This window comes from Erigeron canadensis, chromosome 3 (assembly GCF_010389155.1).
Source record: "Erigeron canadensis isolate Cc75 chromosome 3, C_canadensis_v1, whole genome shotgun sequence".
NCBI lineage: Eukaryota > Viridiplantae > Streptophyta > Magnoliopsida > Asterales > Asteraceae > Erigeron > Erigeron canadensis.
In genome coordinates, this window is record NC_057763.1 from 45,069,583 (window position 1) to 45,095,944 (window position 26,362).

General features: G+C 30.9%; 4 protein-coding genes across 5 annotated transcripts; 1 reads left to right on the forward strand and 3 right to left on the reverse strand.

Moving 5' to 3' along the window:
• Nucleotides 1–11,079: 11,079 nt before the first annotated feature.
• LOC122593616 (seipin-2-like) lies at nucleotides 11,080–13,326 on the forward strand. Its single transcript, XM_043766042.1, has 2 exons — nucleotides 11,080–12,238; nucleotides 12,527–13,326. Exons 1-2 carry the CDS (start codon nucleotides 11,243–11,245, stop codon nucleotides 13,001–13,003), a joined length of 1,473 nt encoding a protein of 490 aa, XP_043621977.1. The 5' UTR covers nucleotides 11,080–11,242; the 3' UTR covers nucleotides 13,004–13,326.
• A 276-nt stretch (nucleotides 13,327–13,602) lies between these two features.
• Nucleotides 13,603–14,757, reverse strand: LOC122593618 (aquaporin NIP1-1-like). Its single transcript, XM_043766043.1, has 4 exons — nucleotides 14,471–14,757; nucleotides 14,211–14,408; nucleotides 13,909–13,970; nucleotides 13,603–13,795 (listed from the first exon to the last, which is right to left on the reverse strand). The coding sequence occupies exons 1-4, from the start codon at nucleotides 14,714–14,716 to the stop codon at nucleotides 13,603–13,605; spliced, it is 699 nt and encodes a 232-aa protein (XP_043621978.1). The 5' UTR covers nucleotides 14,717–14,757.
• A 1,258-nt stretch (nucleotides 14,758–16,015) lies between these two features.
• LOC122592222 (aquaporin NIP1-1-like) lies at nucleotides 16,016–17,305 on the reverse strand. The gene is made up of 5 exons (XM_043764417.1): nucleotides 17,186–17,305; nucleotides 16,763–16,984; nucleotides 16,465–16,662; nucleotides 16,301–16,362; nucleotides 16,016–16,208 (listed from the first exon to the last, which is right to left on the reverse strand). Exons 1-5 carry the CDS (start codon nucleotides 17,303–17,305, stop codon nucleotides 16,016–16,018), a joined length of 795 nt encoding a protein of 264 aa, XP_043620352.1.
• A 4,266-nt stretch (nucleotides 17,306–21,571) lies between these two features.
• Nucleotides 21,572–26,134, reverse strand: LOC122593329 (BES1/BZR1 homolog protein 4-like). Of its 2 annotated transcripts, XM_043765722.1 has the most exons (3): nucleotides 25,791–26,134; nucleotides 22,397–23,127; nucleotides 21,572–21,912 (listed from the first exon to the last, which is right to left on the reverse strand). In XM_043765722.1, the coding sequence occupies exons 1-3, from the start codon at nucleotides 26,004–26,006 to the stop codon at nucleotides 21,909–21,911; spliced, it is 951 nt and encodes a 316-aa protein (XP_043621657.1). In that variant the 5' UTR covers nucleotides 26,007–26,134; the 3' UTR covers nucleotides 21,572–21,908. The 2 variants fall into 2 exon arrangements, with proteins under 2 accessions (XP_043621657.1, XP_043621658.1); XM_043765723.1 differs by lacking the exon at nucleotides 21,572–21,912 and having other exon boundaries at nucleotides 22,393–23,127.
• Nucleotides 26,135–26,362: the final 228 nt, after the last annotated feature.

Sequence of the window (26,362 nt, forward strand, 5' to 3'; positions counted from 1 at the left end):
CAAAAATGCTGCAACTCTTGAAAATTTTTAGTATTATATATGTGCAGGTCTAAATCAAGTTAGAATAGGATATGCCATAAAATCTCTTTCTTCTCTAGTTAAAAACTTTTAAAGTAGTCACACATGAAAACAATAGATTCATTTTGGATCTCTTTGACTCACTGGTATTGGGAAAATTTTATTTAGTAAATATTTGTTTATAAGAAAATTCTTATTTGAAATATGATACATCTAAGGATTAATTTAATTTAGAATATTTATATTAGTGTATGATAGAACATTATACTTTATTTTATTTCATAAAATATGATTTGAAATATTAGTGACTCACTTAACTCCAAAAACAATTATTCTACCATTTTTACATCAATAACTACAATGCTCACCGCTGCCACCATTCGTTGTCGTCATCACCGTCACTGCTGCTACGATCGCTGACGTATTTTGCGGGCATCCATCTACTTTATTATAAAGATGACTACTTTTTTTGAAAAGATGACTACTAATAATGATAAAATTAAAATTAATTATATAACACCGAGTAAACTATCCCTCAGATTTATGCGTGTCTAATAACTATTTGACTTACTTTAAAAGAAAAAAATTCTAGATTCGAAAAAAAAAAAAAAAAAAAAAAGGTTTCTGGTTGAACCAGTGTATCTAAGTTCCAAACACATAAAATTGCGACTCAAAAGAGCTAAGATTGTTCATCTTTGCAAATATTGAATTTCAGTTCACTTTTATCTGACCATATTTTTCAAAGGTCTAAAATATATTTTTGGTTACATATATATTCCATATTTGACCAAGAAATCATTATATATTCCATATTTGACCAAGAAATCATGTGTAAAACTAATCAACTTGCTATAATATTACTTATATTTTATAGTATAGTAGACATAACTATGAGGAGACATCTTTCAATTCGTCTGCTTTTGGGTCCCAAAATCAGCATGGCATTATGCTATCCAACTTTCTTGATTGATCGATCTACGTGATATATTTTCATATTCGTTTTTTATAGTAACCCTTTGGTAATTTCTTTCTACTTTTCCTTTTTGGTTATAAATCAATTTTCGTTTTTATAATAGAGATTTTATGAACTAGTGCCGTTAGTACACAGTTAAAAAACATTTAATAAACTCGCTATTTCCTTATTAATCAAAAATATATTTAATGTGTATTAATTTAATCTAACAATATTTATTTTTAAATGAATAATTAATACATATTTTCATATTTTATAAAAGTCGGACTTTATTAAATGCTTCTTAACCCTTGGTGATATATATTTACATTTTCGTTTATATAGTAACCCTTGCGGGTTTTTTTAAGTGGTTGAATGAATAAATAATGTTTGTATGTATTAATAAAATATAGGTAATTAACTGTGATTTTTGTTTATTAAGTCAGAAAAGAAACATTAAATTTGACCAAGTTAATTATTAAGTTTATTAAGTAAAAAAAAAAATAAAACTCTAGTTGAATTGAGTATCTTATATTCAATCTTAAACAAACAAGAATCCTTGGATGAGCTTCAACTTTAATTTAGAACCAGTAGATTAAATTAAATTATTTTATCTTTATTAAATAACAATATTAATACTTTCACTTTATATGATTTGTCAAAACATATCCTTCTTACATATATATTTTAATAATAACTAATACATTTATTATTTAGTTATTTGATTTATTTCGATTAAAATTGTTTGTTTTTGGAATTAACGTAGGCCGAGAAACATAACTTTTTAATTTGAATGTGGCATTCCTTTGACATTACATATATATATACTTATTTGTTTATTCTTTCAATAATTATAAATATATATATTGCCGGTAGAACAGAGTGGAAAAAAAAAAAATTAACTTGTGATCTGAACCATTGAAATTAGTTTTATAAATCAATCTGAGCTCTTGAAATTAAAAATCTAGATATGGTAACTAATTAATTATATTAAATGTGTGATTTATATATATATGGTAACATGTTTAAAATTTATTTCGTCTTTTCCTATCTCTCATTTGCCAACATTTTAGTATTTTTTTTCTCATTTTTAACCCATTTTCAAACATGTCATTTTTTATAATAATTAAAAACTAGCTTAATATTCGATCAGTGACCTGATTAAACGAATAATTATGTAACTTACTATTCACGAAAGTTGCATTAGGGTTAGTTTATCATTATGAATTAGAAAACAAAATTTTAAAAATTAAATTCAACATAAAAAATAAAAATATTTTAAAAATGGTTGGAATAAAAATATCGTTATTTCCAACCATTTTTTAAAACGGGTTGTCAATGTCATTACACAACTATTCATTTCTATTCAATTTTCACCTACCCTTTATTCTCATTCATTAACTCTCAACCACATGATGGTTGTTCTCGACGGGAAGGTCTACCCGGAGATGGTGGCTGACGGGATGGGAAGGTCGATGTAGATCTTGATAATTAGACAAATATGAGAATACCACATCTCAGCTATAAAATACCATTACGGGCATAATGATATCAAAAGTTTATATGTTTGTTTGTTTAGGTGAAAAGGAAGAGGAGGGTGAATCTAGCTATGATTAGTGGTAATATCTTGTTATTCAAATGGAGGTGAAATATATATATGTAATACAAATTATTTAAGAGTTTATATTTGAACAACAAGAAAAACTAAAAAATGATTTTTAAATTAATTAAAAATCATAAACTAATTTATTTTAGGGGGAAAAAAGGAAAAATATATTATTACTTTAATTTTTAATTAATGTATTTAATACGTAAAAGTGTTTTTTTAAGAAAATTGAACAAGATAGTCGTGATACCTAAATTTTAGATTTTTAGAGGTTTTCATGATAACTCACCCTACGAGTCTAGTCCAAAATTTTACATCCATTACTTTTGTTAGATTTATATTATTCTGAATATTCATATGTTATTTTATTAATTCAATCATATTTACCGTCATATAGTTTTACAACATATAGTTATTAAGATATTTGATTTTAAATTTTATAGATATATAATAATGTTTTAAATTATGTTGCCTACATATATAATTTTTATATAGATAAAGTACAATATAATGTTTAAAAATATGCTTAACATGATGTTTTAGTCATCTAAAATGTACTTTAAAAGTTTATAGCAAGTTATTATATAATTTAAAATTTTTTATGAAAGAATAAATAACTTTATATAGAACAACAATTAAAATAAATATAAGTATAATTATCTCAGGTTCGAGTTAATGGTTTCGAAATGTCGGTATATAATTATAATTTAAATTTAAATTTCTCAACCAAAACCTGTCATTCTGTCAGTTCGTCAACACAAACCCAAGCACCAACCAACAAAACTAAAGTTTACGAGTTAAATGGTTTGGTGGGTTAATTTCAGGTGATACGGTTGGTGGTTGGCAGATTGATTTCAAGTAAATGGGTTGTGAGTTGTCTGATCAAATGAGTTGATGGTTCGATTTATTATAGTTTTTTATATAAATTTAAAATATTTTTGGGTTGACGGTTTGATCTATTAATCCAAAAGGTCAACCCGATCAAGACCCAAAAAATCAAGTTGGGGTCGAGATTTCATAACCCTAACCTAATTTTTCCAGGTTAGTTTCAAGTCGAATTTCATGTAAGGTCGAGTATATATAAAACCGACTTCATATATGTTATACCCAAAAAAGTACAAGATTTGTTATCTTAACATATGCCCGATTTCATAATAAACTTTACTATAATATACTACAAGGCGTATATTTTTCACAATGCGTGATACATTGCTGTATAGGTTTAGTTGGTAACTCGGTCACCGACCGGATATTAATCTAGTCGAGTATATACCAATTATTAATTGATATTTCATTTGTGCGTAATTTTGAATTTTAAAAGTAGCATAATAGCATGCCATACTATCGAACTATTGAATATTACTTTTAATTTTTAAAGTATACATGAGTTCTTTACTTTCCTTAGACGATTACGTAAAAGTATTTTGAACACTTCAAAACTTCAAATCAGTGTTTATTAAGTGTTGTATATAGTTTTATTTTTATTTTTATTTTTATTTATTTCACTACTAAACAAATTATAAGCAAAAATTTTCTAGGTAAAATACATACTTTACCAAATCGTTTAGAAATAATGGCATGAACTAACGACATGTTTTTATTATTGTGCAACGTTCATCACAAATATTTCTATTACTTTAGTTGCTCAAATAACTTTTAAAATTTGTTTATAAGATGCATATCGTACTTTTCGATTGTCATCGGCATCAAACCTTTAATACAGTTTCTTAAAATATTGAGATTATATTCAGATTGTTATTATAGCATAGTTACAAACTAGATTTTAGACCCGTGTCCAACACTGGACACGGGATTTACGATATTAACAATATTAGATCTCCATACATTTAAGTCATAAAAGCTTACAATTTTAAAAAAATACGGTTTTAAGTGTTATATTTTACAAGTTGTAGTACAATAATCATAGGTTCCTCACTGTTATTATTAGCCTAGACATATTGGTGAAATTGTTTGCCGTAGTCATTCCACAAGGCACATGCTATATATAATAATTTCTCCATTATAGAATATTTTGAAACAGATGTACTCATAATTTGATATTATTAAGAAAAATAATTAAGAATTAAAATATAAACATATTTGTGATCCTGTACTTGACACTCAAGTATATGTATTTAATCATGATGCACGTTCATAACACGCATATGTTTATTTTCAATCATTTGTTCTATGATAATATGATAACAATTAGGATTATTTTTATATTATTTGATAACGATTAGGACTCTTCTAATATTTGTTAATAAGTCATTAGGTTTTCAAATTATTTTTTGTAAAAAATATTTCATATGTTAAATTTTTTTTTGTTTAATTAAATGATTGTAAATTTTAAAAAAATTCTCTCAAGTTGATGGCTAAAAATAAATATAAATGAAGTATTCAAGGCTAAAAAGTGTAAATTATTGATGGAAAACAAAAAAGTGTAAATTAATGAGACTTTTTCTACAAATTAATATAAATATTAATATAATAATATATTTGGATAATGATTATTATGATTTTTAATTTGTAGTTTATCTAAATGATGACATCATCAAAAGTCAATTTAATGAAATCGAACGATATGATTGGTTAATTAGTCATTAGTTCAACTGTCTTATAGTATATATTAAGATATTATTCATCTTTCTGCTCACCTTCTAATTAAGTAATTATTATAACCAAGTATTTTTATTTTCTTACACATATGAAAAGTGATGGTTATATATTGTAGAAAGTATACAATTTACAAACGTGTGGCTTAAGATAGTTATCACGTTTTTTTTAAAGGTTCTCAAATAAAAATAACACTTCTTTTAGGATTATCATTATATTATAATTAGATTTTTGACTCGTGTCCAACACTAGACACGAGGCTTACGATATTATCAATATTAAATCTTAATACATTTAAGTGATCAAAGATTATAATTTTGAAAATATACAACTTCAAGTATTATACTTTGCAAGTTATGTACAATAGTCACATGTTCATCACCGTCATTATTAGCTGAGAGATATTGATGAATTGTTTGTCGTAGTCATTTCATAAGGAACATGCTACAATAATTCTTCTATCATAAAAAGTTTTGAAACTAGTTGTACTCATAGTGTGATATTATTATGAAAGATAATTAAGAATTAAAATATAAATATACTTGTGATCATGTACTTGACATTCAAGTATATGTCTTTGATCATGATGCAGACCCATAATATGAATAAATTTATTTCAATCATATGTCCTATGATAATTAGATAACAATTAAGATTTTTTCATATTCTTTGATAACAACTACTTAATTAAGACTCTTTATTTGAGTGATAATTGTAACCTTGAACATTAATATGCAAACTTAATATATATATGTATAAAAAAAGAGAAAATTGTGTACCTTTTTTATTGAGATATAAAATGAATATTGAATGAAGTTCATATTAATTTGGATTTAGGATTCAAGTAACCTTGTATTATAAATCGTGTTTTGTTCTGTGATTTCTGTTGTTTTTAGGATAAGGATGTTCGTCATCTGTTATTGTGTTTGAGATAAGTATCTAAAGTTTGTTTGTATTAAATATTAAATTAAATATTAATAATTATAATTTATAAAAATATAATCTAATATATATTTAAATTGAACGACATTATCAATAATGTATTGGGACACCAATGTATGAAGTTTATAGGTATCAATTTATAATATTTTCTTATAAGTTAATATTCATCTTTAGTCATGTAGTCGACATTGATATTTAAATGTGTAAATCTATATATATTTATATAATAAAAAGTAAATAAAAGTCAAAACTGAAAATTTGAGAAAATCAAAAGATGTTATTATGCGGATTGTTTATAACATTTTAAAGATAAGTTAAATTATTAAATATATAAATTTAAATATAAAAAATATAAGTAAAAACAAATTTAAAACAAATACTTATTGAACATTTAACATATATATAATATTTCATCTTTTGAAATAATTTTTTAAAGACAATATTTCATATGTTGAATTTTTTTAATTAATTAAGTATTTTGAAAAAATTTTAAAAATTGTCTTAAGTTGATGATTAAAAATAAATATAAATTAAGTATTTATGGCTAAAAAGTGAAAATTATTGATGGGAAACAAAAAAGTTTAAATTAATAAGATTTCTTCTATAAATACTAATACTAATATAATAATGTATCTGGATAATAATTATTATTATGATTTTTAATTTATAATTTAATTAAATGAGGACATAAACAGAAGTCAATTTGATAAAATTGAGCGATTTGAATTGTTAATAAGTCATTAGTTTAACTATCTTATAGCATAGATTAAGATTAAGATTAAGATTATATAATATTATATTATATTATATGATAGTAATAGTAATAGTAATATTAATAATAATATGCCAATATTCTGTTATTCAAGCTATATATGAGGTACATCTTAATGTGACCTCTAAATATAGATAAAGACGTTAGAAATTAGGTCATTAACGAATTAAATAAAGTTAATACGTACATTAAAGTATTGATGTGGGCTACTTCTATTTTTATATTATTTTTATTGAACTCAAGTGCGACACGCGATGACCAATTATTGATTATTCCGTTAAGCTTCTTTTTTCCTATTCTTGTTTATTTTCAAACATGTCATCTTTCAAGTATATTTTTGTTGAAATAAGGAAGAACTGTCCCTAAAGAATATCAGAAAATATGTAGATTAAGAGAACATTTTGAAGAAATTAAATACATATGGTTTTCTAAAGAACGTAAATTTGTTCAAATAAGTAATATTAACTTGGTTGATTTTGTTCTTATATATGTAATATGTTTACAAAAGGTATGCTTGTTTTTTTAACCATTAAGTGTCTAAATAGATTAAATGACTAGATGTTAAATAATGTCTGAATGTATTAATTGAATACGGTTGTTTTTTAATTTATCAAGTCAAATACAAACAATGTTGTCTGACTTAATGGATTAAGTAATAGTGTTCAAGTTCCCCGTAAAAGTTTCTATCTAATGGATTAAATAATAATGTTCAAGTTTCCTGTAAAAGTTTCTATCTCTTGATCATCTTAGATCAATTTTTCTTTTCTGTGACTTGTTTTTATTTTGGGGTGTACATACGTTTTTGGTGTTTGTAATGGTGGTTTTTTTGCCTTTTGAATAATTCAACTATTAAAAAAAAAAGAAAAAGAAAAAAAAAAAAAGAAGTTTATCGTAAAAGTTTGGATAAAAAAGAATATTAAAGAAACCAAAGATGATACAAAAAATTACCTTGTATATATACTTTCATTCAGAAGATTAAGATACGAATACACACATATCTTTCATGATCATACCAACTAGGGATGTGCACGGGTCAAAACTCGGCCCAAATCGGATAACCTACAACCCGCGAGAGCATGAAAAATGGAACTGTGACCCGGTCCGTGAAGGTTCGGGTTCGAGCGGGTCACGGGTTTCTTTCATAATTTTTTGGTTTTTTGCTTCACCCGGTCCGGTCCGACCCGTTTAACCCGTGACCCGCAATGCACTAAAAACGTGACCCATAACCCGACCCGTTAGAACTTCAGGCAGGTCGCTTCAGGCCAGTTCCGGTTCAGGCGTGGGTTTCTGGGTCTTTTGCTCATCCCTAATGCCAACAATGATCATCTTTATCATACTCCTCTCTCCAAATTTGATTGTCTATCATTAGATATGATTTTTGCAATCAAACAATCTTTTGGCTATTGATTTTGCACAATTTAATAATAATCAGGGACGGATCTAGCACACTGCCCCCACTCTAATTTTGGTAAAATGGAGATTTTTTTTATGAATTTATTTGGAATTTTAATGCTTGAAATCTGAAAGTTGTGGCCGGAAATTTTTTGCCGTTGAGAAATGGAGAAGATAGACAAAGTTAAAGAGATGATGTTGATATTTGTCTTCTTGTCATTTATTTGCAATTAACCACTATTGTTTTATTATGTTTACACTTTTTCCCCTTAAATTGATAGTATATGTATATCTGGTTTTGGAACTCTAAATCAAAATATTTGATTAATCTTATCATAGTTTATACAATATGTTTTGGTAAAATCCAAATCATAACTATCTTAATCAAACATTCAAATCTTTTATTTTACTCTATAAAGATTATTTATAGGATATTAATCATTATATGAACATAAACTTCTAAACAAATATATGCAATGAACTTTTCACTCTTAAAATGTATATGAAAAAATGATAGTATACACATTTAATAATCTTTATCTACTGTACTATCATGATATTAGTTTGAGTAGTGAATTAGGGGTTATCGACTTCAATGTCATACTCGTTTTGAAATATTATTAATATTATTTAATTCATACTAGTTTGTGGCTTTATTTAGCTACAATTTCATTTTTGTTTCTAAAGAACTAACTTTGGAGCAAAGATTTGCTAGGTTGACTATTAGGCACTCTAAAATATTGGTGGGTTATGAATTTACAAGTTTAATAAGTACATCTTTTGACGAACACGGTCTCACCATCAAATACAGGTTGTACAACTAAGTATGACATACAACTTCAATATTTCCCCCCGCGTAAAAACAATTCTGGCTCCGTCTCTGATAATAATAATAATATTTTATGTCTTGATCTGAATATATCATAGATTAATAGTCTAAAAAAACTTTGAAAAAAAAAATTGTTTTGAAGCTCAATATATACTTAAAAAAAACGATTACAATTTTAATATTTTTTTTAAAAAGTATACAATCCAACATATTTAAAAGCAAAATAGCAAATACTCCAAAGTTTTGTTTATAAAATAATGCTTCTTTATTTGTGCAAAATATTTAATGTTCCTTTATTAGAAAAACTATGTAAAAATGTTATTTGTAAAATTGCTTTTAGCATTAAATGTAAGTTTGAGTTAAAATATAACTAAACTATGTAAGTTGGTTTAAAAATTGGATACAATACACGTAAAACGAGTATGGTATAAATTGTCTAGTGAAGTTGAATTCGTAATAAACTAGAATTTCGAATCCTGAACTTCCCCCTGTTTCATATAAAGTGGAGGGGTGAGGGCCAAATTATTCTACCATTGTAAAATTAATTGAAAAACTTAAATCAATGAAGCAAGTTTTATGTTTAAACTAATCGTATATATGTGGCTTTTTTCATGTATTTCTAATTGTTAGTTGAATTAAATTTGTAGCCAGTGTTGTAGGGTTTCTTGGTGAATTAGGGCTAATCAGGTGTTGAATACCCAAAACATAAGAAAATCGAGCATAAAAAAGAGGTTAATTCCAACAAAATGCCGAAGGTAAGGTTTAGGTATTTATGTTGAAATTAAAAAAGAAATGAAAGTCATTTAATCAGTTTTGTAAGTGTTTGGTTGCTTTTCTTGTTCCAACTTAACAAGAAGGAATTAGTGTTGGAACCACGTTAATGTGGCCGTCACTGATCATGTATCATTCCTGATATGATAATTAACGATAACTGAAACCCCTATACTACTCTTAAAAACGTAGTATAGGGTTTTCCATTAGGTGATTGTAATTAAGAAAACTAATGGTGCACACATTAAACACCAATGAGGTTTAAAGTGTAAATATTTTTCTTATATATAGAGAGTTATTAACCTTAAGTTAAGGTTAATCCCTACGCACGTAATACCATAATTTCGTGTGTCTCTCATCTCTAAATTCGTGCATCAAGTTACAGCCGAATTGCTCATCCCATTATTACTTAATTACCTTGTTATGGAAACCCGAAATCAATAGCAATTATGCTTTATACTCTTACAGGTTCCACAGGATGATCTGAGATGTTTTATCACTCGAATCGAATCATGTTTATTCCAACAATTAGTACAATGGTTTTTGTAGTTTTTTTTGATCTACAAAGGTATGCATGGAAAGAGTATCTTGTGAGGGTTCATCGACAAGTATATAATTATTATCCATAAAAAAAACCATAATATTGATGGGCTCAGACGCTCAATAACTGAATAGTTCGAGTAAAAAATCGAGACTTAAAAAAGCAATCATTTTTAAAAAACTAGCTCAAATTAATCCGACCAACCAGTTCGAACTAATTTTTAATACTATGATTATTCAAAAACTAATCTTTCGACTTTTAAGTGGATAAATAGGATCCTTTGTGTGGGTTGTATAATTACCTATAGTTAGATTTAACTCTATAAAACATACAATAATTACAATGTCTCTCACATTTTATGTTTTTAAAAGTTATCTTCGAGTATCATCTAATAAGTTGTTCATTCAATAAGTTACCATCAGGGTTCATGAATGCTGTTAACTTGACGGTAGGTATAACGAACATAATATTCAGGTAAATTTTTTTCTTATTTTGTGTTCTTTTCGACTTTTTGAAAAATCGTTATTTTGCTGTATCATTTAGAAAAGTAAGAAAAAAACATACTCTTCTCTACTTTTCCTTTGTATTTTCGAGTTATTTAATATTTTTCTCTTTGCATTTTCAGGTTGCTGTACTATTTTTATAATTAAAAAATTTAAAAAGGAATCATACGTTTTAGCACACACATTAAAAAACGCAAAAATGAAACGAATCATTCGTTCCTTACACAATACTGCAAAATCCCCAATTATAAAACCCTAACCCTAACCCTAGCCCTGTATGAACTTTCAAAATTCTCTCAAATGGACAACCAATCAATCAACAATCACGACGTAATCAAGCTACCTGAATCCGAATTCCATGACGCCGACAACGATTTCCCGTTTTCCGACGCCTCAAATTCCTTCGATTCCGATTCCGGCGATGATTCCACCGTTTCCGTCATATCAGACCACTCACCGGACTCTCCATCATCTCCTTCGTCTGCCGGACTCCGTAACCGGCGCCGGAGCTCCAAAGACTCCACTCAATCTCAGTTTTTCATCAACAATCCAGATGGACTGAGAGATTTTAACCCTGCAGTAAAATCAAACGGTAAATTGAAGTCAAATAAAGTCAACGGTGAAACCGATGACAGCTCTGCGGTAACTAGTGAGCGAATTAGCGACGGAGAAGAAGAGTCCGTGAATTCGCCGTCGAATTTACTATATATATTAGTTGAATTGTTATTTAGAGTAATTGGTTATCAAACAAAGTTTTTAGCTAGTTCTGTTACATTTCCTGTATTGTTGATGCGTTTTTCGTACTTGTTAGTGACCGAACCGAATGGCATTATTAAGCTTGGGAGGGATTATATATTTGGGAATGTGTATGATATATGGGGGATTTGTTGTAGTTTTTTTAAGTTGGTTAGGTATATATATGATGGAAATCATGAGGCTGCTTGGAAATTGTGTTTTCGGGTCGGGAAGGGGTTGTTGTGGTTGTTTTACTGTGGTGTTGTTTGTGTTGCTTTAATTATTCCGGCTTTCCTTGTTAGTGGAATGGTGACGAAATGGGTTGTAGAGGAGCCGTTGCAGGTAACGGAACAGTTGACGTTCGATTATACTAGGGATACTCCCATGGCTTTTGTGCCTATTGTTTCTTGTTCGGAGTCGTTGTCTTTGGAACATGGGAAAGTGAGTAATGTTGGGAAATTCTTCGAGCCACAGGTAGTTCCTTTTGGTCATGAACTGCAGGCGACTGTTTTTTTAACGCTGCCAGAGTCGGACTACAACAGAAATCTTGGGATTTTTCAGGTATGTGATATAGATTTTGCAGTAGCTTATCGTTTCTGGTTTTGATGATGGTGGTGTTTGGATGTGCATATAAAGAATCATTGAGACTTGTATTCATTATCATTTATGGGTTTACATTTGAGAATATGGTACTTTGTTTAAAATTTAGGAGACTTAAGAGAAATATATAAGAACTTGCTATGAAAGAACCTGATTATCTGATCATCCGAGTTTGAAAATGGAAAATTAAACTGTGCCCTATATTTAGCCACAATTGAGTTCTGAAACATGTGTTAATTTTCATTGAAGGTGAGGGTAGATTTCCTATCTGATGCCGGTAAACTTCTAGCAAGTATAAGGCAACCCTGTATGTTGCAATTCAAAAGTCAGACTATCCACCTTTTGTCAACTTTTCTTAAGTTGGCTTCTCTTCTCACCGGATATTCATCTGAAACACAAACTTTGGACATAAGGTTTAGTGGGTATTCGGAAAAAGATGTCCATACTTCCTGCACAAGGGTTGTGATTGAACAACGAGCAGAATTTGCAAGAGGGGGTGGTGTTCCTGAAATATACTCTGCATCTCTGAAACTAGAGTCTCAACTTCCATTCCTGAAGAGGATGATGTGGTATTCTAAGGGCTTGATATACACTTGGATTGCTTTTATGATATTTATGATGGAGCTGCTGTTGACACTACTATGTTGTATACCCATCATATTTCCACGCGTTCGGCATATGGGCAGTTCTTTAAATAACAATGCATCCCGCAATACCTCCTTCTGATTGAAGCTGCCGATATGATCATATCTTTTCCTGGTACGCAACTGTACTTTTACTCTCCTTCAGTCCTTTGTGTGTCTGGATGATAAAATGAATGGAATAAGTAAAAGCTGTCAAGAGCAAATATTTATTGCTTCTAAGCTTTTTTCGTGATTCATGTTTATCATTTTTGTGGGGGCTAGTTTATAAATTTTACCTTTTCAACTTTTATTGTGTGTAAGCTGATTTGTATATTGTTGGTTCAGATACTGAAATCAATATCAATGTAAAAAATAGGTCTTTGTGGTTACATTTTGTATTTTTTCACAGACCTATTATGTTCTGAAGATCTACTCTGTTCACACTAGTCACCCACTTAATCTCATATCAACCTCGATCTCAACTTGTTATGTATTGTTTCATTTTTGACACAATTTTACATATATCAATTAGAGTATACAACATAAAAAAAGAATCAAAGCTCAGAAACAATACAGGAAATGACAAATATACATGAGATATCATTTGTAAAAATTAAATATAAACACACATTATATAGATATCCATTTCAAATCGAAAACGATTTTAAAATATCTTCTTTGTGCTTGTCCTCTATCCATTCTTTAGAGGAAAGATGAACTCTTGACGATCTCACATAGAGGCTTATCGGTGAACCTTATGATGTTGTATGCCCATGCACCAGCCACGGCTCCTGCAGTTGGTCCCAACATATAAACCCATAAACCTCGGTATTCATTTGACACAATGGCTGGGCCTAGGGTTCTGGCTGGGTTCATTGAAGCCCCTGATATTGGTCTTCACCAACAAAAGATATATTTTAAATTCTCTTAAGGGTATAAATCATTTGCAAAGAGGTTAAAATAATAAATAATATAAAGCAACAAGCTCTTGACAATGTGTCCTTATACCCCGCAAACATGGCATTGAGTAAAATTGTTGATCCAATGACAAGTCCTGCTGCTTCTCCTACCTGCGTCATCGTAATTAAAAATCAAGGAATATTCTGAAAATCTTTAATTTATAAAGTTTCCCTTAGTTATCAAACATATCATATTAAAGTCAACCTTAATTTAAGATTAAATATGGTTAAGCTGTATTAAATCGAAATTAAAAAGTCAACTCAAAGTATATGTGGATTTGTTCATTCTACAACTCTATTAAATGTATAAATAATTATCAATAATAAAGAAATCTGAAATATAATACTCACAGCTCGATCATCCGTTGCAACACTGGAAATAACAAACATGAGAAAGAATGTGATGATGAATTCCAACACCAAAGACTGGAGGTCTGATCCCATAGGGATGGTTGCTCCTAGGTTGTTGCTTTTTTTATGGAATAATAACCTTAAGGTTCCACATGCTAGGGTTGATCCGAGTACTTGTGCAATGATGTAACCAGGCACCTACAGAAAGATAATGAAGTTTTAGTCAGCATACTTGAAAGTTTGATGAATTCATAACTTACACTTTTCAAAGGAAATCTCTTGCAAGATGCAAAAGCAATGGTTACGGCAGAGTTGAAATGGGCGCCAGAAATGTGCCCAACCGAGTATACATTCACCATAACTACCAACCCCCATACGATGGCTATTCCAGGTTGACCGATTAAGTTGTTCTTCTCAGTATCCACCACCACCACACCACAACCTGCGAATACCATGAAGTATGTACCCAAAAGCTCTGCTATGAACTGCCTTAAAGTTAAAAACATAGCCAATTAATAAATAATTACTGAACCATTTTTCTTTTAAAGGTAGATTTATATTTGATGAAGAACGATTTCTATTTTTATCTTTTGCAAGTAACAAGCAAAAGCACATGAGTCTTCATGGCAGCTCGAGAGTTGATGAAATTAAGAAGAAGCTAATCACCTTTTGGAAAAAAGGAATAGATAAAAGAGAGGTTTGATGATTTGTAGAATCTGTTTCATCTTTTATTTCAACCGTCTCCCCAAGGTGTCCATTGGATGGCACTTCACCTATGTCTGCCATACACACAAACACAACCAGTGTGCTTTTAAAAGCAAATAAGCTCAGCTGTGATGCCAGAGGATGAAAATGGACACCGGTTTGTGTATGCTCTTGGAAGACATATACACAAGTTATATATATATATATATATAGAGAGAGAGAGAGAGAGAGAGAGAGAATGTCAGACCTATTAAAAAAGGGAGTTAATATTTGCACCCCTTAATCTGATTTATCCTATAGTTCTTCTAGTTTTGAATAGTTGAGTCTCCATTGGATGGGTATTAAACGCGCTTGATATAGATGTAGATCAGTTTTATGATGTTTATAATGAAGTTGGTATTCACACCACTATGTGTAGTCGGTTGAGCGCTTATCATATATGAGGGGTATGGTTCAAGCTCGACTTTACTTGTTTACATCCTCTAGTTTTATATAAACCCCCCTCTTGTGCTTAAATACTGATTATCTTTGAGTTTCAAATTTTAATTAGACACAGTCAAGCAAATATGAAATATGGATGCGTTAGGTAAGTTAAATTTTAGGTTGCCTGTAGAGGATTTTGTTAATTAGGAAAGACTAGTTTTTAGGTAGATCGAAATTTCTGAGTGGCCAATAAAAAATTTAAGCTTTGTAAATGATTAATTGAATTTTAGGATGTATATTCGATCCCAAATCAGCTGATTATTCGGATGTTTAAAAGGCCAAACGTACATATCAATGCTTGGTCACTAGTCAATACCAGTATTGAAAAATAAAATACATAAAAAAAAAATCCACTATACGTATATAGGTTGTATCAAGTATCAAAAGAATAAACCCTCTCGTATATATCAACTATCAAAAACAGAGTAAATGTATAACAACGTGTATGACAAGATAACATGAAAAGTTCCCTCTTATAAAAAGATATACTTTAAGCAGATACACAATGTACGTATTATATCACTCGTAATGACTTATTTGGTTTACATATACTAGTATTGTGTGTCATGCAAAGAGATCCATATATTAAAACAAACATACAACCGTATATATATAAATCATTGTTCAGATTCACCCTTGGCTACCTCACTCAAAGACTTATCGGTGAACCTTAAGGAGTTGTACCCCCATGCACCACCTATGGCTCCAATTGTCGGTCCCAGAATGTAAACCCATAGCCCCTCATACTTGTTCCACACTAGCGCTGGCCCTATGCTTCTTGCGGGGTTCATTGACGCCCCTGATACAGGGCTGCATTCAAAATATATACATACATCTTATAAAGCACAAGTCCAAACTTACCTATAATAAACAAACTTATTAACACTGTATTTGGATCATACCCCGCGAACATCGCATTAAGAAGAATGGTTGATCCGATGGCAACCCCGGCTAGTTGCCCGGTCTGCATTGTGTAAATAATATTATCATTATTAATTAAACCTATGAAATGCAATATATAAACTGGAATAAGGGAAAAGAAAACTATCAAGATAGTAGTACTAACAGCTCGGTCATCTGTGGCGACTGCAGTGATAACAAACATGAGGTAGAAAGTAATAATAATTTCCATCACCAAGGATTGGAGGTCAGACCCGGGAGGGGTGTTTCCAACAAAGTGAACATGATTCCCGCTGAATATTAACCGTAGAGTTGCACTTGCTAGGGTTGCTGCTAGGAGTTGGGCTACCATGTACCCGGGAACCTAAAATGATCAGGCATGTACGTTAATTGATTCGATCAAGATCAAGAGAATAATGTTAAAGTTTAAATCCGAATAAACATAATCATCATAAGTGTATCACCTCTTTCCAAGGGAACCTTTTGCAAGAGGCGAAAGCAATAGTGACAGCAGGGTTCATATGTGCACCAGATACATGTCCCACAGCGTAAACCATCACCATAACCGCTGCCCCCCATACAATGGCGACTCCAGGCATACCCACGAGGCTCTTGTCAATGTTTACCATGATCACCCCACAACCCGCAAATACCAAGAAGTATGTAGCAAACAACTCTGCCATTAACTGTCAAAATCCCAAAACCATATGCATAATTAATTATTAAAATCGTTGATTTGTTAAGCTAATTAATCCCGTAAACTTCTTAGTTTTTCTTTTAATTTGCAATAATATTGATATGTTTCTTAACAAAGAATGAGATCGATATATACAATGTGTTTTATTAATATTATGAAATAATATGTAGAACAATATTAGAAGAAAAACCTTTTGGGAAAATGCACGAGTGAAAGTGAAGGAAGAAGTTTTGGGGTGATCTTTTTGGATGTCCATAATGGTGATTCCATGGTGCCCATTTGGAGAGCTGCCAACATCCTCCGTAGCCATTATTCACTTTATAATTAATTAAGAGTGATGATGATTCTGGGGAAAACAAGAGTTGGCATATCAAGTATTTATAGAAGTCGAGAATATATAGTGAATATCTAAGGTACAAGTGGCAAAATGTATACAGTAGTATATATATATATATATATTTATTAAAAATATTTTAGCATGCATTATGAAACAGTATATAAGCATAAGTAGTTTTAGATAATTAAGAGTTAATTACACGACAATATTTTCACTCTTTGCGACTGTTGTTGAACTCTATGTTAAAACCAGATATGTTCCATTTCACCCACGAAATACAGATTTACACCTTGACGAATATGTACGAAATTTACAAAAGTTCTTATATCTAGACGAATACCATAAGAAAATAAAAAATAAAAATTGACAACCGAATCAAATAACTGATTAGGACTCATTTCATGGATCATGACTATCAAATGCGTTCTCGTTTTAGAATCTCCATACAGACCACGAAGCACATATCGTAATCGTCCTTGGATACCGCTACTATCTTCTTTTTTTTTTAAATGATAATAATGGACAAAGCCGAAGATGTAAATGGTGGAATATTCTAATACATATCGTTCATGACAAATATGACGTGGTACTCTACATATCTAAAAATCTATACTCAGTTTGAACTTTAATCAGACCATCTTCTAGCTAGTAAATCGAAAGTTATTATAATTGTTAAAATTAAGTATATACCAAAAAACAAGAAAGCCCCAGAGAATATCAATCCGGATTTCAAGGTTGAATAATTTAGGAAAAATTTTACTTATTGGACACTAGTTTTATGCTTTGGTAAGTAAAACTTTGTTTCGGCAAATAATTTATCTGGCCGGAAAATAAATATTTTGCAACTTAAAAAGAAAAAAAAGACAAACTAAGTTTTTAACAGAAGGTATATGTATGATGTGTTTAACTTTTTCACAATTATACTTATGACGTACACAGATGTTAATTAATATTGGCTGCTATTTTATATAAAACAACTCCAAAACTAACAAATATAACAACTCTGGAGAGGTACTTCTCATTATAGCTCAGTGGTTAAGCATCAGTTTTTCATGCTGGAAGTTTCGAGTTTGAGACATGGAAAGTAAATTTGAAGGAATATCACAATAAAGTCTTCCAGTGAAACAGATTTGAGTCCTGCAAAGGGGACAAAGTTTTATCCCAATTCAATGTCGTGCCTTCATGCGGTTTAGTCGGGAATTTCTTCTCCTACTAGGTATTGAGGGTGATGGGGCTTTTTAGCGCGGACCCGGTTAAGACAATATAATTTAGATCCCCTTTTGCGAGCAAATGATCCACGCCTTAAAAAAAAAAAAACTCTGGAGAGGTTTTCTAAGGAACTCTTCCGAAATCTTTTAACTTATATACTCCGTTATTTTCCTATTCATATTTACAATTAACAAATATGCATGTGCACTTTCTTATATGAATAAACATAGTAGCTTTTTATACTTAGATGTGAAAAATCAGTTATGATAATACATTTCCTCTGGTCTTTCTCTTGTAAAGATACATGTAATAAATTTATTTGTCAATTTGAGATACGAAAGTTTTATGAGTGTACACACGTTGGTTAATAGGAACTTTTTGAAAATTTTCCTATACGATCGCAAGTGTAATTATTTTTAACAGCAAATTTAAGCTTAGGGATATTGCATCTTTGTATACATTACTATGCTAACAATTTATCCACATTAATTTATAAATGTAGTAATATTTTAGCATGCATTTCTATTAAACTCAAACATTATATGTTTAACAAATGACACGTTTTTATTGTCGTGTCATAAATCCACGTTAAGATCGACCACGTACCTAATAAGTAGAAATATGAAAACAGCAAGCTTCGAATTAGTTATTTATAGTAAAATGGGAAGAAAAAAAACTAGAATTTAGAAATATTAAACTTGAAGAAGCAAGCAAAGGCACTTTTAGACGGTCTTTAACAAGATTATATTTATTCCACTAGTAGCTGAAAATGATTCTACGGCAAAACCTATAATGTAAAACAACATAATAAAGCATAGTTTTTCAAAAAGGTTTGATTCGCTAAACTCTACAAACTTACATGTAGATTATCTTCATGTATTGGCAATTTATAAACATATATAACTGAAATTTCCTAGACAATTACAACCGAATAATGTGTATCTAACTTGAAATAGATTAGGCATGGTTTGATAAACATATGTAGTTATCCCTATTCGAGTTAATTAAGGAAGACGAGTATTTTATATTCTGGTGTATCCCGTCTGATAAAAAATTATGTGACCGTTTTTAATCTTTACATGGCCACTTTTGACAATTGTACCTAAATGATTCAAACCTGAAACCACTTTTAATGAAGTCTACTAGTCTAGTATGATAATCATTAGGCTACTTTAGACGTTGTTTAGGTATTTTTCTTTTTTTAAATAACTTTTATAGTTTTTTGTTGTGTTTATGAAATTATTCTCTTTTATATGATAGCATTTGGATATGATTATTTGAGATTCATACATAGTTTCAGACCACAATAACATTTTGCAGTAAGAGGTCCAGATATTTTTAAAAGAGATTTTATATTCGAATTCTTTTAAATACGATCTTAAAATATATAGCCAAGGATTTGGAATTCGTAAAAAAAAAAAAACTTAATTTATCTGTTATAGTTCAGCAAGAATAAACGCGTGAACAAATTCCGTCGGTGATAGAAGTCGCTAAACTCACATGAAATTAGTTGCCCAAAAACCGACATCCATCTAGCTACGGGTTTGGTCCACTATCTATTGACTATTTTTTTTGAGCTAATAAGATTGGTTAACAATGTTTGACAAGAATAACTTATTTTTTCTTATCACCGCCTAAATGGCTAAATATTGTCATGTAACAGTTATGATACACATTGGAATTGGAAATATTATATATGATCTTAGGCTATCTCCAATGCTAAGGACGCCCTTAGGCGTCCTTGAGCTGCCACATCATATCCTTACAAATCCTTACACATCCTTATAAATTCTTAAAATCCTATAATTTTATCTTCAACCATATAAACATCCTTACATATCCTTTAACTCCACTAAAAACAAAAAAAATATAAGTAAGGGCACCTAAGGGCATGCCCTTGAGTAAGGGCATGCATCAAAAAATCTTTAGTTTTGGACAAGCTTCAACTGCAAAGGATATCCAAGGACACCCAAGGGCGTCCAAAAACATACCCATTGGAGATAGTCTTAGGATGTTAAACAACATGGCTTGACTTTGGTGTGGTTGCACACTCCTTAGTTGGAATAATAGCCCCCCGGCCTGGTCTTCATAATGTTGTATATAGTGATTATATAACCAAGTCTTTTTCGTCCAAAAAAATACGTTAATTTTGTTCTCCTTTCTGGAATGTACTATTTAGTATTTAGGTCTTCATAATGAAAATCCAAGCAGTTTTTGTAAAAAAATTGATTTTTGGTCTGTGTGTGTGTGTTTCCATCCTTTTTATTCCTAAAAATCCAGTGTGATCCTAAACGGTGTGGCATTTTGATGAAGTGATGAAGTATTGAAGTGTAGCACTCTCGATGTTCTGACCGCGTAAAAACGGTTAAGGTTGTTTTTTTGAAACGCATGACAGATATTTATAACTCATGAAATTATATAACTGAACAAATTCCAATGCTGTTAATAAACCTCCCAATCTGATTCCAAATGCCACAACAATAACAAATTTATAACTTAAATTCCATTCTCTGGTTGTTTCATACATCTCAAAAGATATGAGAGTTGGAAACTAGGCTGCAAAATGTTGGAATTGTGTCAGTTCAATAGAAGTTCTTAGGTGGGATGAAAAATTATGATCCATTTGGAGACTAACTACCACATTAGGGAAATCGGTATGATAGGGTACCGAAACAAGTAACATATACATTGAATAACACATGAACATAAGTATTCCCCTGTGGGCAACAGAATGCACGCGCGATTTGGCAGCATCATACCATAAACTCTACACTTCTCAATGTTGCGTTTGAAGACTCATTTTATGTCAAACAATTGTATCGAAATCTTGTTAGCTTCAAACAGATTGCCATGCTCTACGAGATTACCGAGTTAGAGTACTGTTGCTTGGCGTATGGTATGTAAACACAGTAGTAAATTTTCACTTCAAGAATGAAAAAGAATCATATAGCTAAAAAAAAAAAGAGTAATAATTTGGAGATTGACGGCTCACTTACAACAACGATAAACAATCCTGTTCCAGACATGGTATGAGAGATTGAAGTCTAATTTCATACTTGAAAATACAACAAATAAATAAATAAATAAATTATGTATTCGGTGTGTCGATGTTAGGAAAAATATAATAGAAAAATTCTTACAGAAGCCACCATACATGAACTATCAACCCTATACTTTACTATGAATTTCTCTCCCTTTTTGAAAAAACAAAAAATGATAACTTCTTAAGAAAGAAAATCAACTGATGATCCTTTAGTATCTGATTGAGAACCCCGCATGTTTACCTTTGAATTAGAAAGAGATCGGCAAACACATAAACCAAATTAATATAATTGCAAATTGCACCATCGTTCATTTAGCACTACTTTTATCTGCAATTAAGGAGAAAAACATGTTCTAAGTATATAGTGACGAGAGGCTAACACCATATTTGTTAAGATATCACTCGTGGCAACAGAAACCCATTTACTTAGACATGTCAATCCGGGCTGCGCTTTATCTCTAATGGGTCGAAAAGGGAAAAAAAGACCAACTTAAGCGAAAGCTGGTCAAAATAGTGCAGAAGTTTCCCAATATGTTTTCTAAAGTGAATAGAAGTAACCTCTTAATTATATCATATCAAAAGTGATTACTATATTTCTAATTGAAATAAAAGTATTGTAATCATATTTGACACACTAAATAGTTACTACAGTTTTAAGCAAGTAAGAATAAAGAAAGTGTTTTCTGTCAGCCAACGCCGGAAAATTTCAACCAGTACATATAGTTAGGGAGTACTAGTTTCGATTAGTTACCCAACCTGGCAAACCCCGTTCATTTTGCCACCTCAAAGAGAAGTGATTTACTCATAGTTACCTGGTGCTAGGGTTCCCGAGGGTGAGCTCAAGATCATCAGAAACACATTCTTCATGTATCCTCTCGCCTTCCCAAGGTTTTACTAGACCTTTCATGTTACTACCAAAAGCAAACTCAGATGCCATTGCATCAGACATAGGGACATCTGCTGTTTGGTCAAAGCTAGCGGTGATGGCAGGTGAACAAGTCCCACTTTGCCCAGGGGTCCACATTCGAGATCCTGTACCTGAAAGTGCTTCTTTAAACCCAAACGGGCTTGTCGCAACAAGACTAAATGTGGGAGATGATGGTCCTTCTTGGGGTGTTTGGACGCCCGAAAGCCATCCCGAATCAGGTGGTGTTTGATTGCCAGGACTTTGAGGGGTTGAAGAGGGTAAGAAAGGGTAATGCTGCCCGGCCCATGCTGGGTCCATGTCGTTCATTCTAGGTGTTTGACAGGTGGGTGAGCTTAAAGGTGGAGTGACTGGAGCACTTATCGAACCACCAGGTATGTAGAGATGGTGAGGGAAATTAGACGAAGGGGGTGAACCAGATGAAAGATTCTTTAGCCATGGTATAAGAGAATTAGGATCCGCATTTCCATTACCAACATAAAGAGACGATATAGAACTAGGATAAGATGATGAACTAGGGTTCAAACTGTAAGAAGTATTTGGACTAGGTTGATATGATGAGCATGGACTGGCTGATGCTGATCCGCCTGTAGCCTCCACACGTGCCGGTTTACAACCCTACACAAGACAATTAGATTAAGCAAACAGGTACTGCAGGTACACAATATTAAATATAATTTAAGAAGATTATCTAGTTCAATGTTTGTTTTTAACAAATGAAATATAAATGATATGGATATGTATGTACATAGTTGTGCATTCAGTTAGATCATATGGAAGATCTCCTAACTCGAGCAGTAGCAAAATTAGTCTGTATGTAAAACTATTGTATATGTAGAGATGTATGGGTGTATGTAATTATGTATATAAGTATATTATCGTGCATGATTAACAAATACAATTAGTCATAAAATACTAGGTTGGCTTCAGCGTACATAGTTGCTTAATATGATATGATATCTGAGTGAATTGAGTGGCATTTTCAATTCACGTAGTAATGAATGTTGTCTATATGTTTATCAAATTGTAGTGCTCTTAAAAAATATAGGTAACCATATGGTAAGCAACATCTCGCACAATACATTAATCTAGACAACTAGTTATACACTTGTGTCTAAGTAAGAATGCAGTTTGATTGTTGTTCCTGAAAGATATGAGGAAACCACCAACTAATACACAGTAAAAAGCGGGGTATTTGATATAACCCTTCAGCTGGTTAGACTCCAAGAGAAATAACAGAAAGAGATAGAGACTTAAGGTGCATTTTGTTGTAGAATACTGAAAGTGTTTTGTAGAAAAATTTCAAGGAAAACATAAAATGTGTTCAAATGTGCTTTTCAAAAACATTTTGCATGAAACTTAAAAATATTCAATTGTGACTATACCTTGTAGAAATAAATTTGAGTATAAACGCTTTACCTGAACCTGTAGGGTGACATGGCAACTAATTCTGAGTTTCATTGAGATTGTCATGTTCTTATAATTTTGGAGCAGACATCCTAGAACACAAAAGTAACGTGGCTGGGCCACTTAATGTGTGACGTCATTTTGTAACATTTTGTTTGTAAGTGTGGCATTAAGTTAAAAATCTTAGCAAGATTCATTCAGTATGGTCAGTGGTGCCTCTAGGTTAAGCAGCTAAAGTGAGGAATTTAGGCCCCGATCTTTTAAGGCACCCAACGTGTTATTTATGTGCATATATATTGAACATTGACCCAAACCTTACAAGTTACAGCACCTCCAAATCCTAAACATCAAAGCCCATTTCGTGCATAAAGACCTATCAATGATGTCATGAATGCATTGTTAGAATTAGTATAGCCACATTTACCAAAGCTTATTGTTCACTGAGCAGTAAGTCAGTAACCTTTCCTCTTTCCCATTTTAATCACCAAGTAACGTTTAACATTAGTCAAAAATTACCAATCAATTTACCAAAGGTTATTGTTCATCGAATAGTAACCTTTTTTTGCTTCATAATTTTACCACTAAAGTGTCTACCTTCTTATTTTTGCCCCAACCAGAGTTTTCATTTCATATTTTCGACACAAAACTTTTGGGTTCTCATGTTTCCGTCGCACAACTTTCACACATTTACGCTTTTACTTCTTGAGAATTATTTCCCCCGTTTTGTTAAATAAGTTCATAACCCAAGCCCATTACCATTTAGGGCGGAATTTTTCATGTGTGTTAACCCTTAATATTTATAGCAAGAAATTATATTATATCACCGTTGTCGGAGTGACGTTATTTTAATGTAGTTATTGTTATATGTTTTTATACCTTTATATTATTAATTATTTACGTTATTGTTATACGTAATTTTTATTATTACTAGATGCTATTTATTTTTTAATCTGGTTCCAAATAATCGACTTGAATGCATTTCTATTATATTGAAACTAGTCGTAATATATATTTTTTACATTTGCTTCTTATTTATATTGCTAATTTGTTTGTTAATATAATCATTGTATTATTTGAGCTATTATTAAGACAAGAAAAATTGATATAAAATTTTTTGACATGTGCCTGACCATGGGTTAAAATAAAATCAAGAAATTTGATTAATTTAGAGTAATAGAAAAGCGTAAGTGTCACTTTTTCAGTTCATAAATGAATTGTAAATAGATAAGGAAAAAAAGAATCTTTCGTGTTGCGTGAACATTCACATGAACCCAGTAACAACATCTAATAGTACTCCTGAAAAAAGGACACATTTAATTAATTTACCAAAAAATAAAAGGTTTTTATATATATTTTGCACCCCTCATGGCCTCATCTACAAACTTGTTAAAACTAATATGTCAATCTTCTTAATTCATCCCGACTATTTTCTACTTGCACTTGTCTTTTTAGTTTTTTTTTAATTTTTTAGTTTATCAACTTTTCTAACTAAATGATAATACAATGAAATAACTATATTTGTGATGTCTTGTTCAAGTCTTTCGTATATATGTCCATCCAATTTAATTTTTATTTTTATTTTTAAAAGGAATTTCTGTTGTTACAACGAAGTAAAACTATACTATACAGGTAAGTATTGCATACTCATGGTAAATCAAAAGAGAGAGAAAAACATATTTAGACTCTAGCTAGCTAGATCCATAAACATATTTAGTTACTTCAATCAAAATTACAACTTAACAATTTACATCCTTAAAGATTTACTCCTTAACAATTTTCACAATATAGTTTAGAAGATCTAAAAAAAAAAATGAAAAAGATAAAAGGGCCGGATTTAATTAAAGAAAGAAAGAAAGAATGGATGGATGAATTACCTTGCGGTAAGTGGTACCATCTTCTTCAACGATCCAACCAGCTTCATTACAAAGGGCTTTTAAGACTTCGTTATTATCACAGTGTTTTGGAAGTTTATAATTACCATACACTCGAAGCCCTGCGAATATTTTTGCTGCTATTGCACGCCTTCTCCTTTCTCTTCTTTTGTTGTTCTCTCTTTCCTTCCATGTTGGTAACCGAGTTCCTGATGTCATCTCTAACCCCCCACCCCCCACCTCTCTCTCTCTCTCTTTCTCTATATATATATGTATTTGCCTTTGATGGCCGGCTGAAGGAATAAAACAGAAGAAGAAAGAAAGAAAGAAGAGGTTTGTGTGTTTCTTGTGAGTGGTGGGAGAGAGAAAATATAATGGCAAGACTTTTTTGTTTAAAGTACTGGCCATGGACTTCAGATTAATTACGACAATGCCACTGATGGGTTTTTTTGTTTCCCAAAATGCGGATGGCGCACGTGTTTAGACCATGATTATCGTTATGTTCACATGTATACAAGTCGATCACATGTAATCATAGCAATATTTGTGCAGATGTGAAAAAAATTCAAATCTCC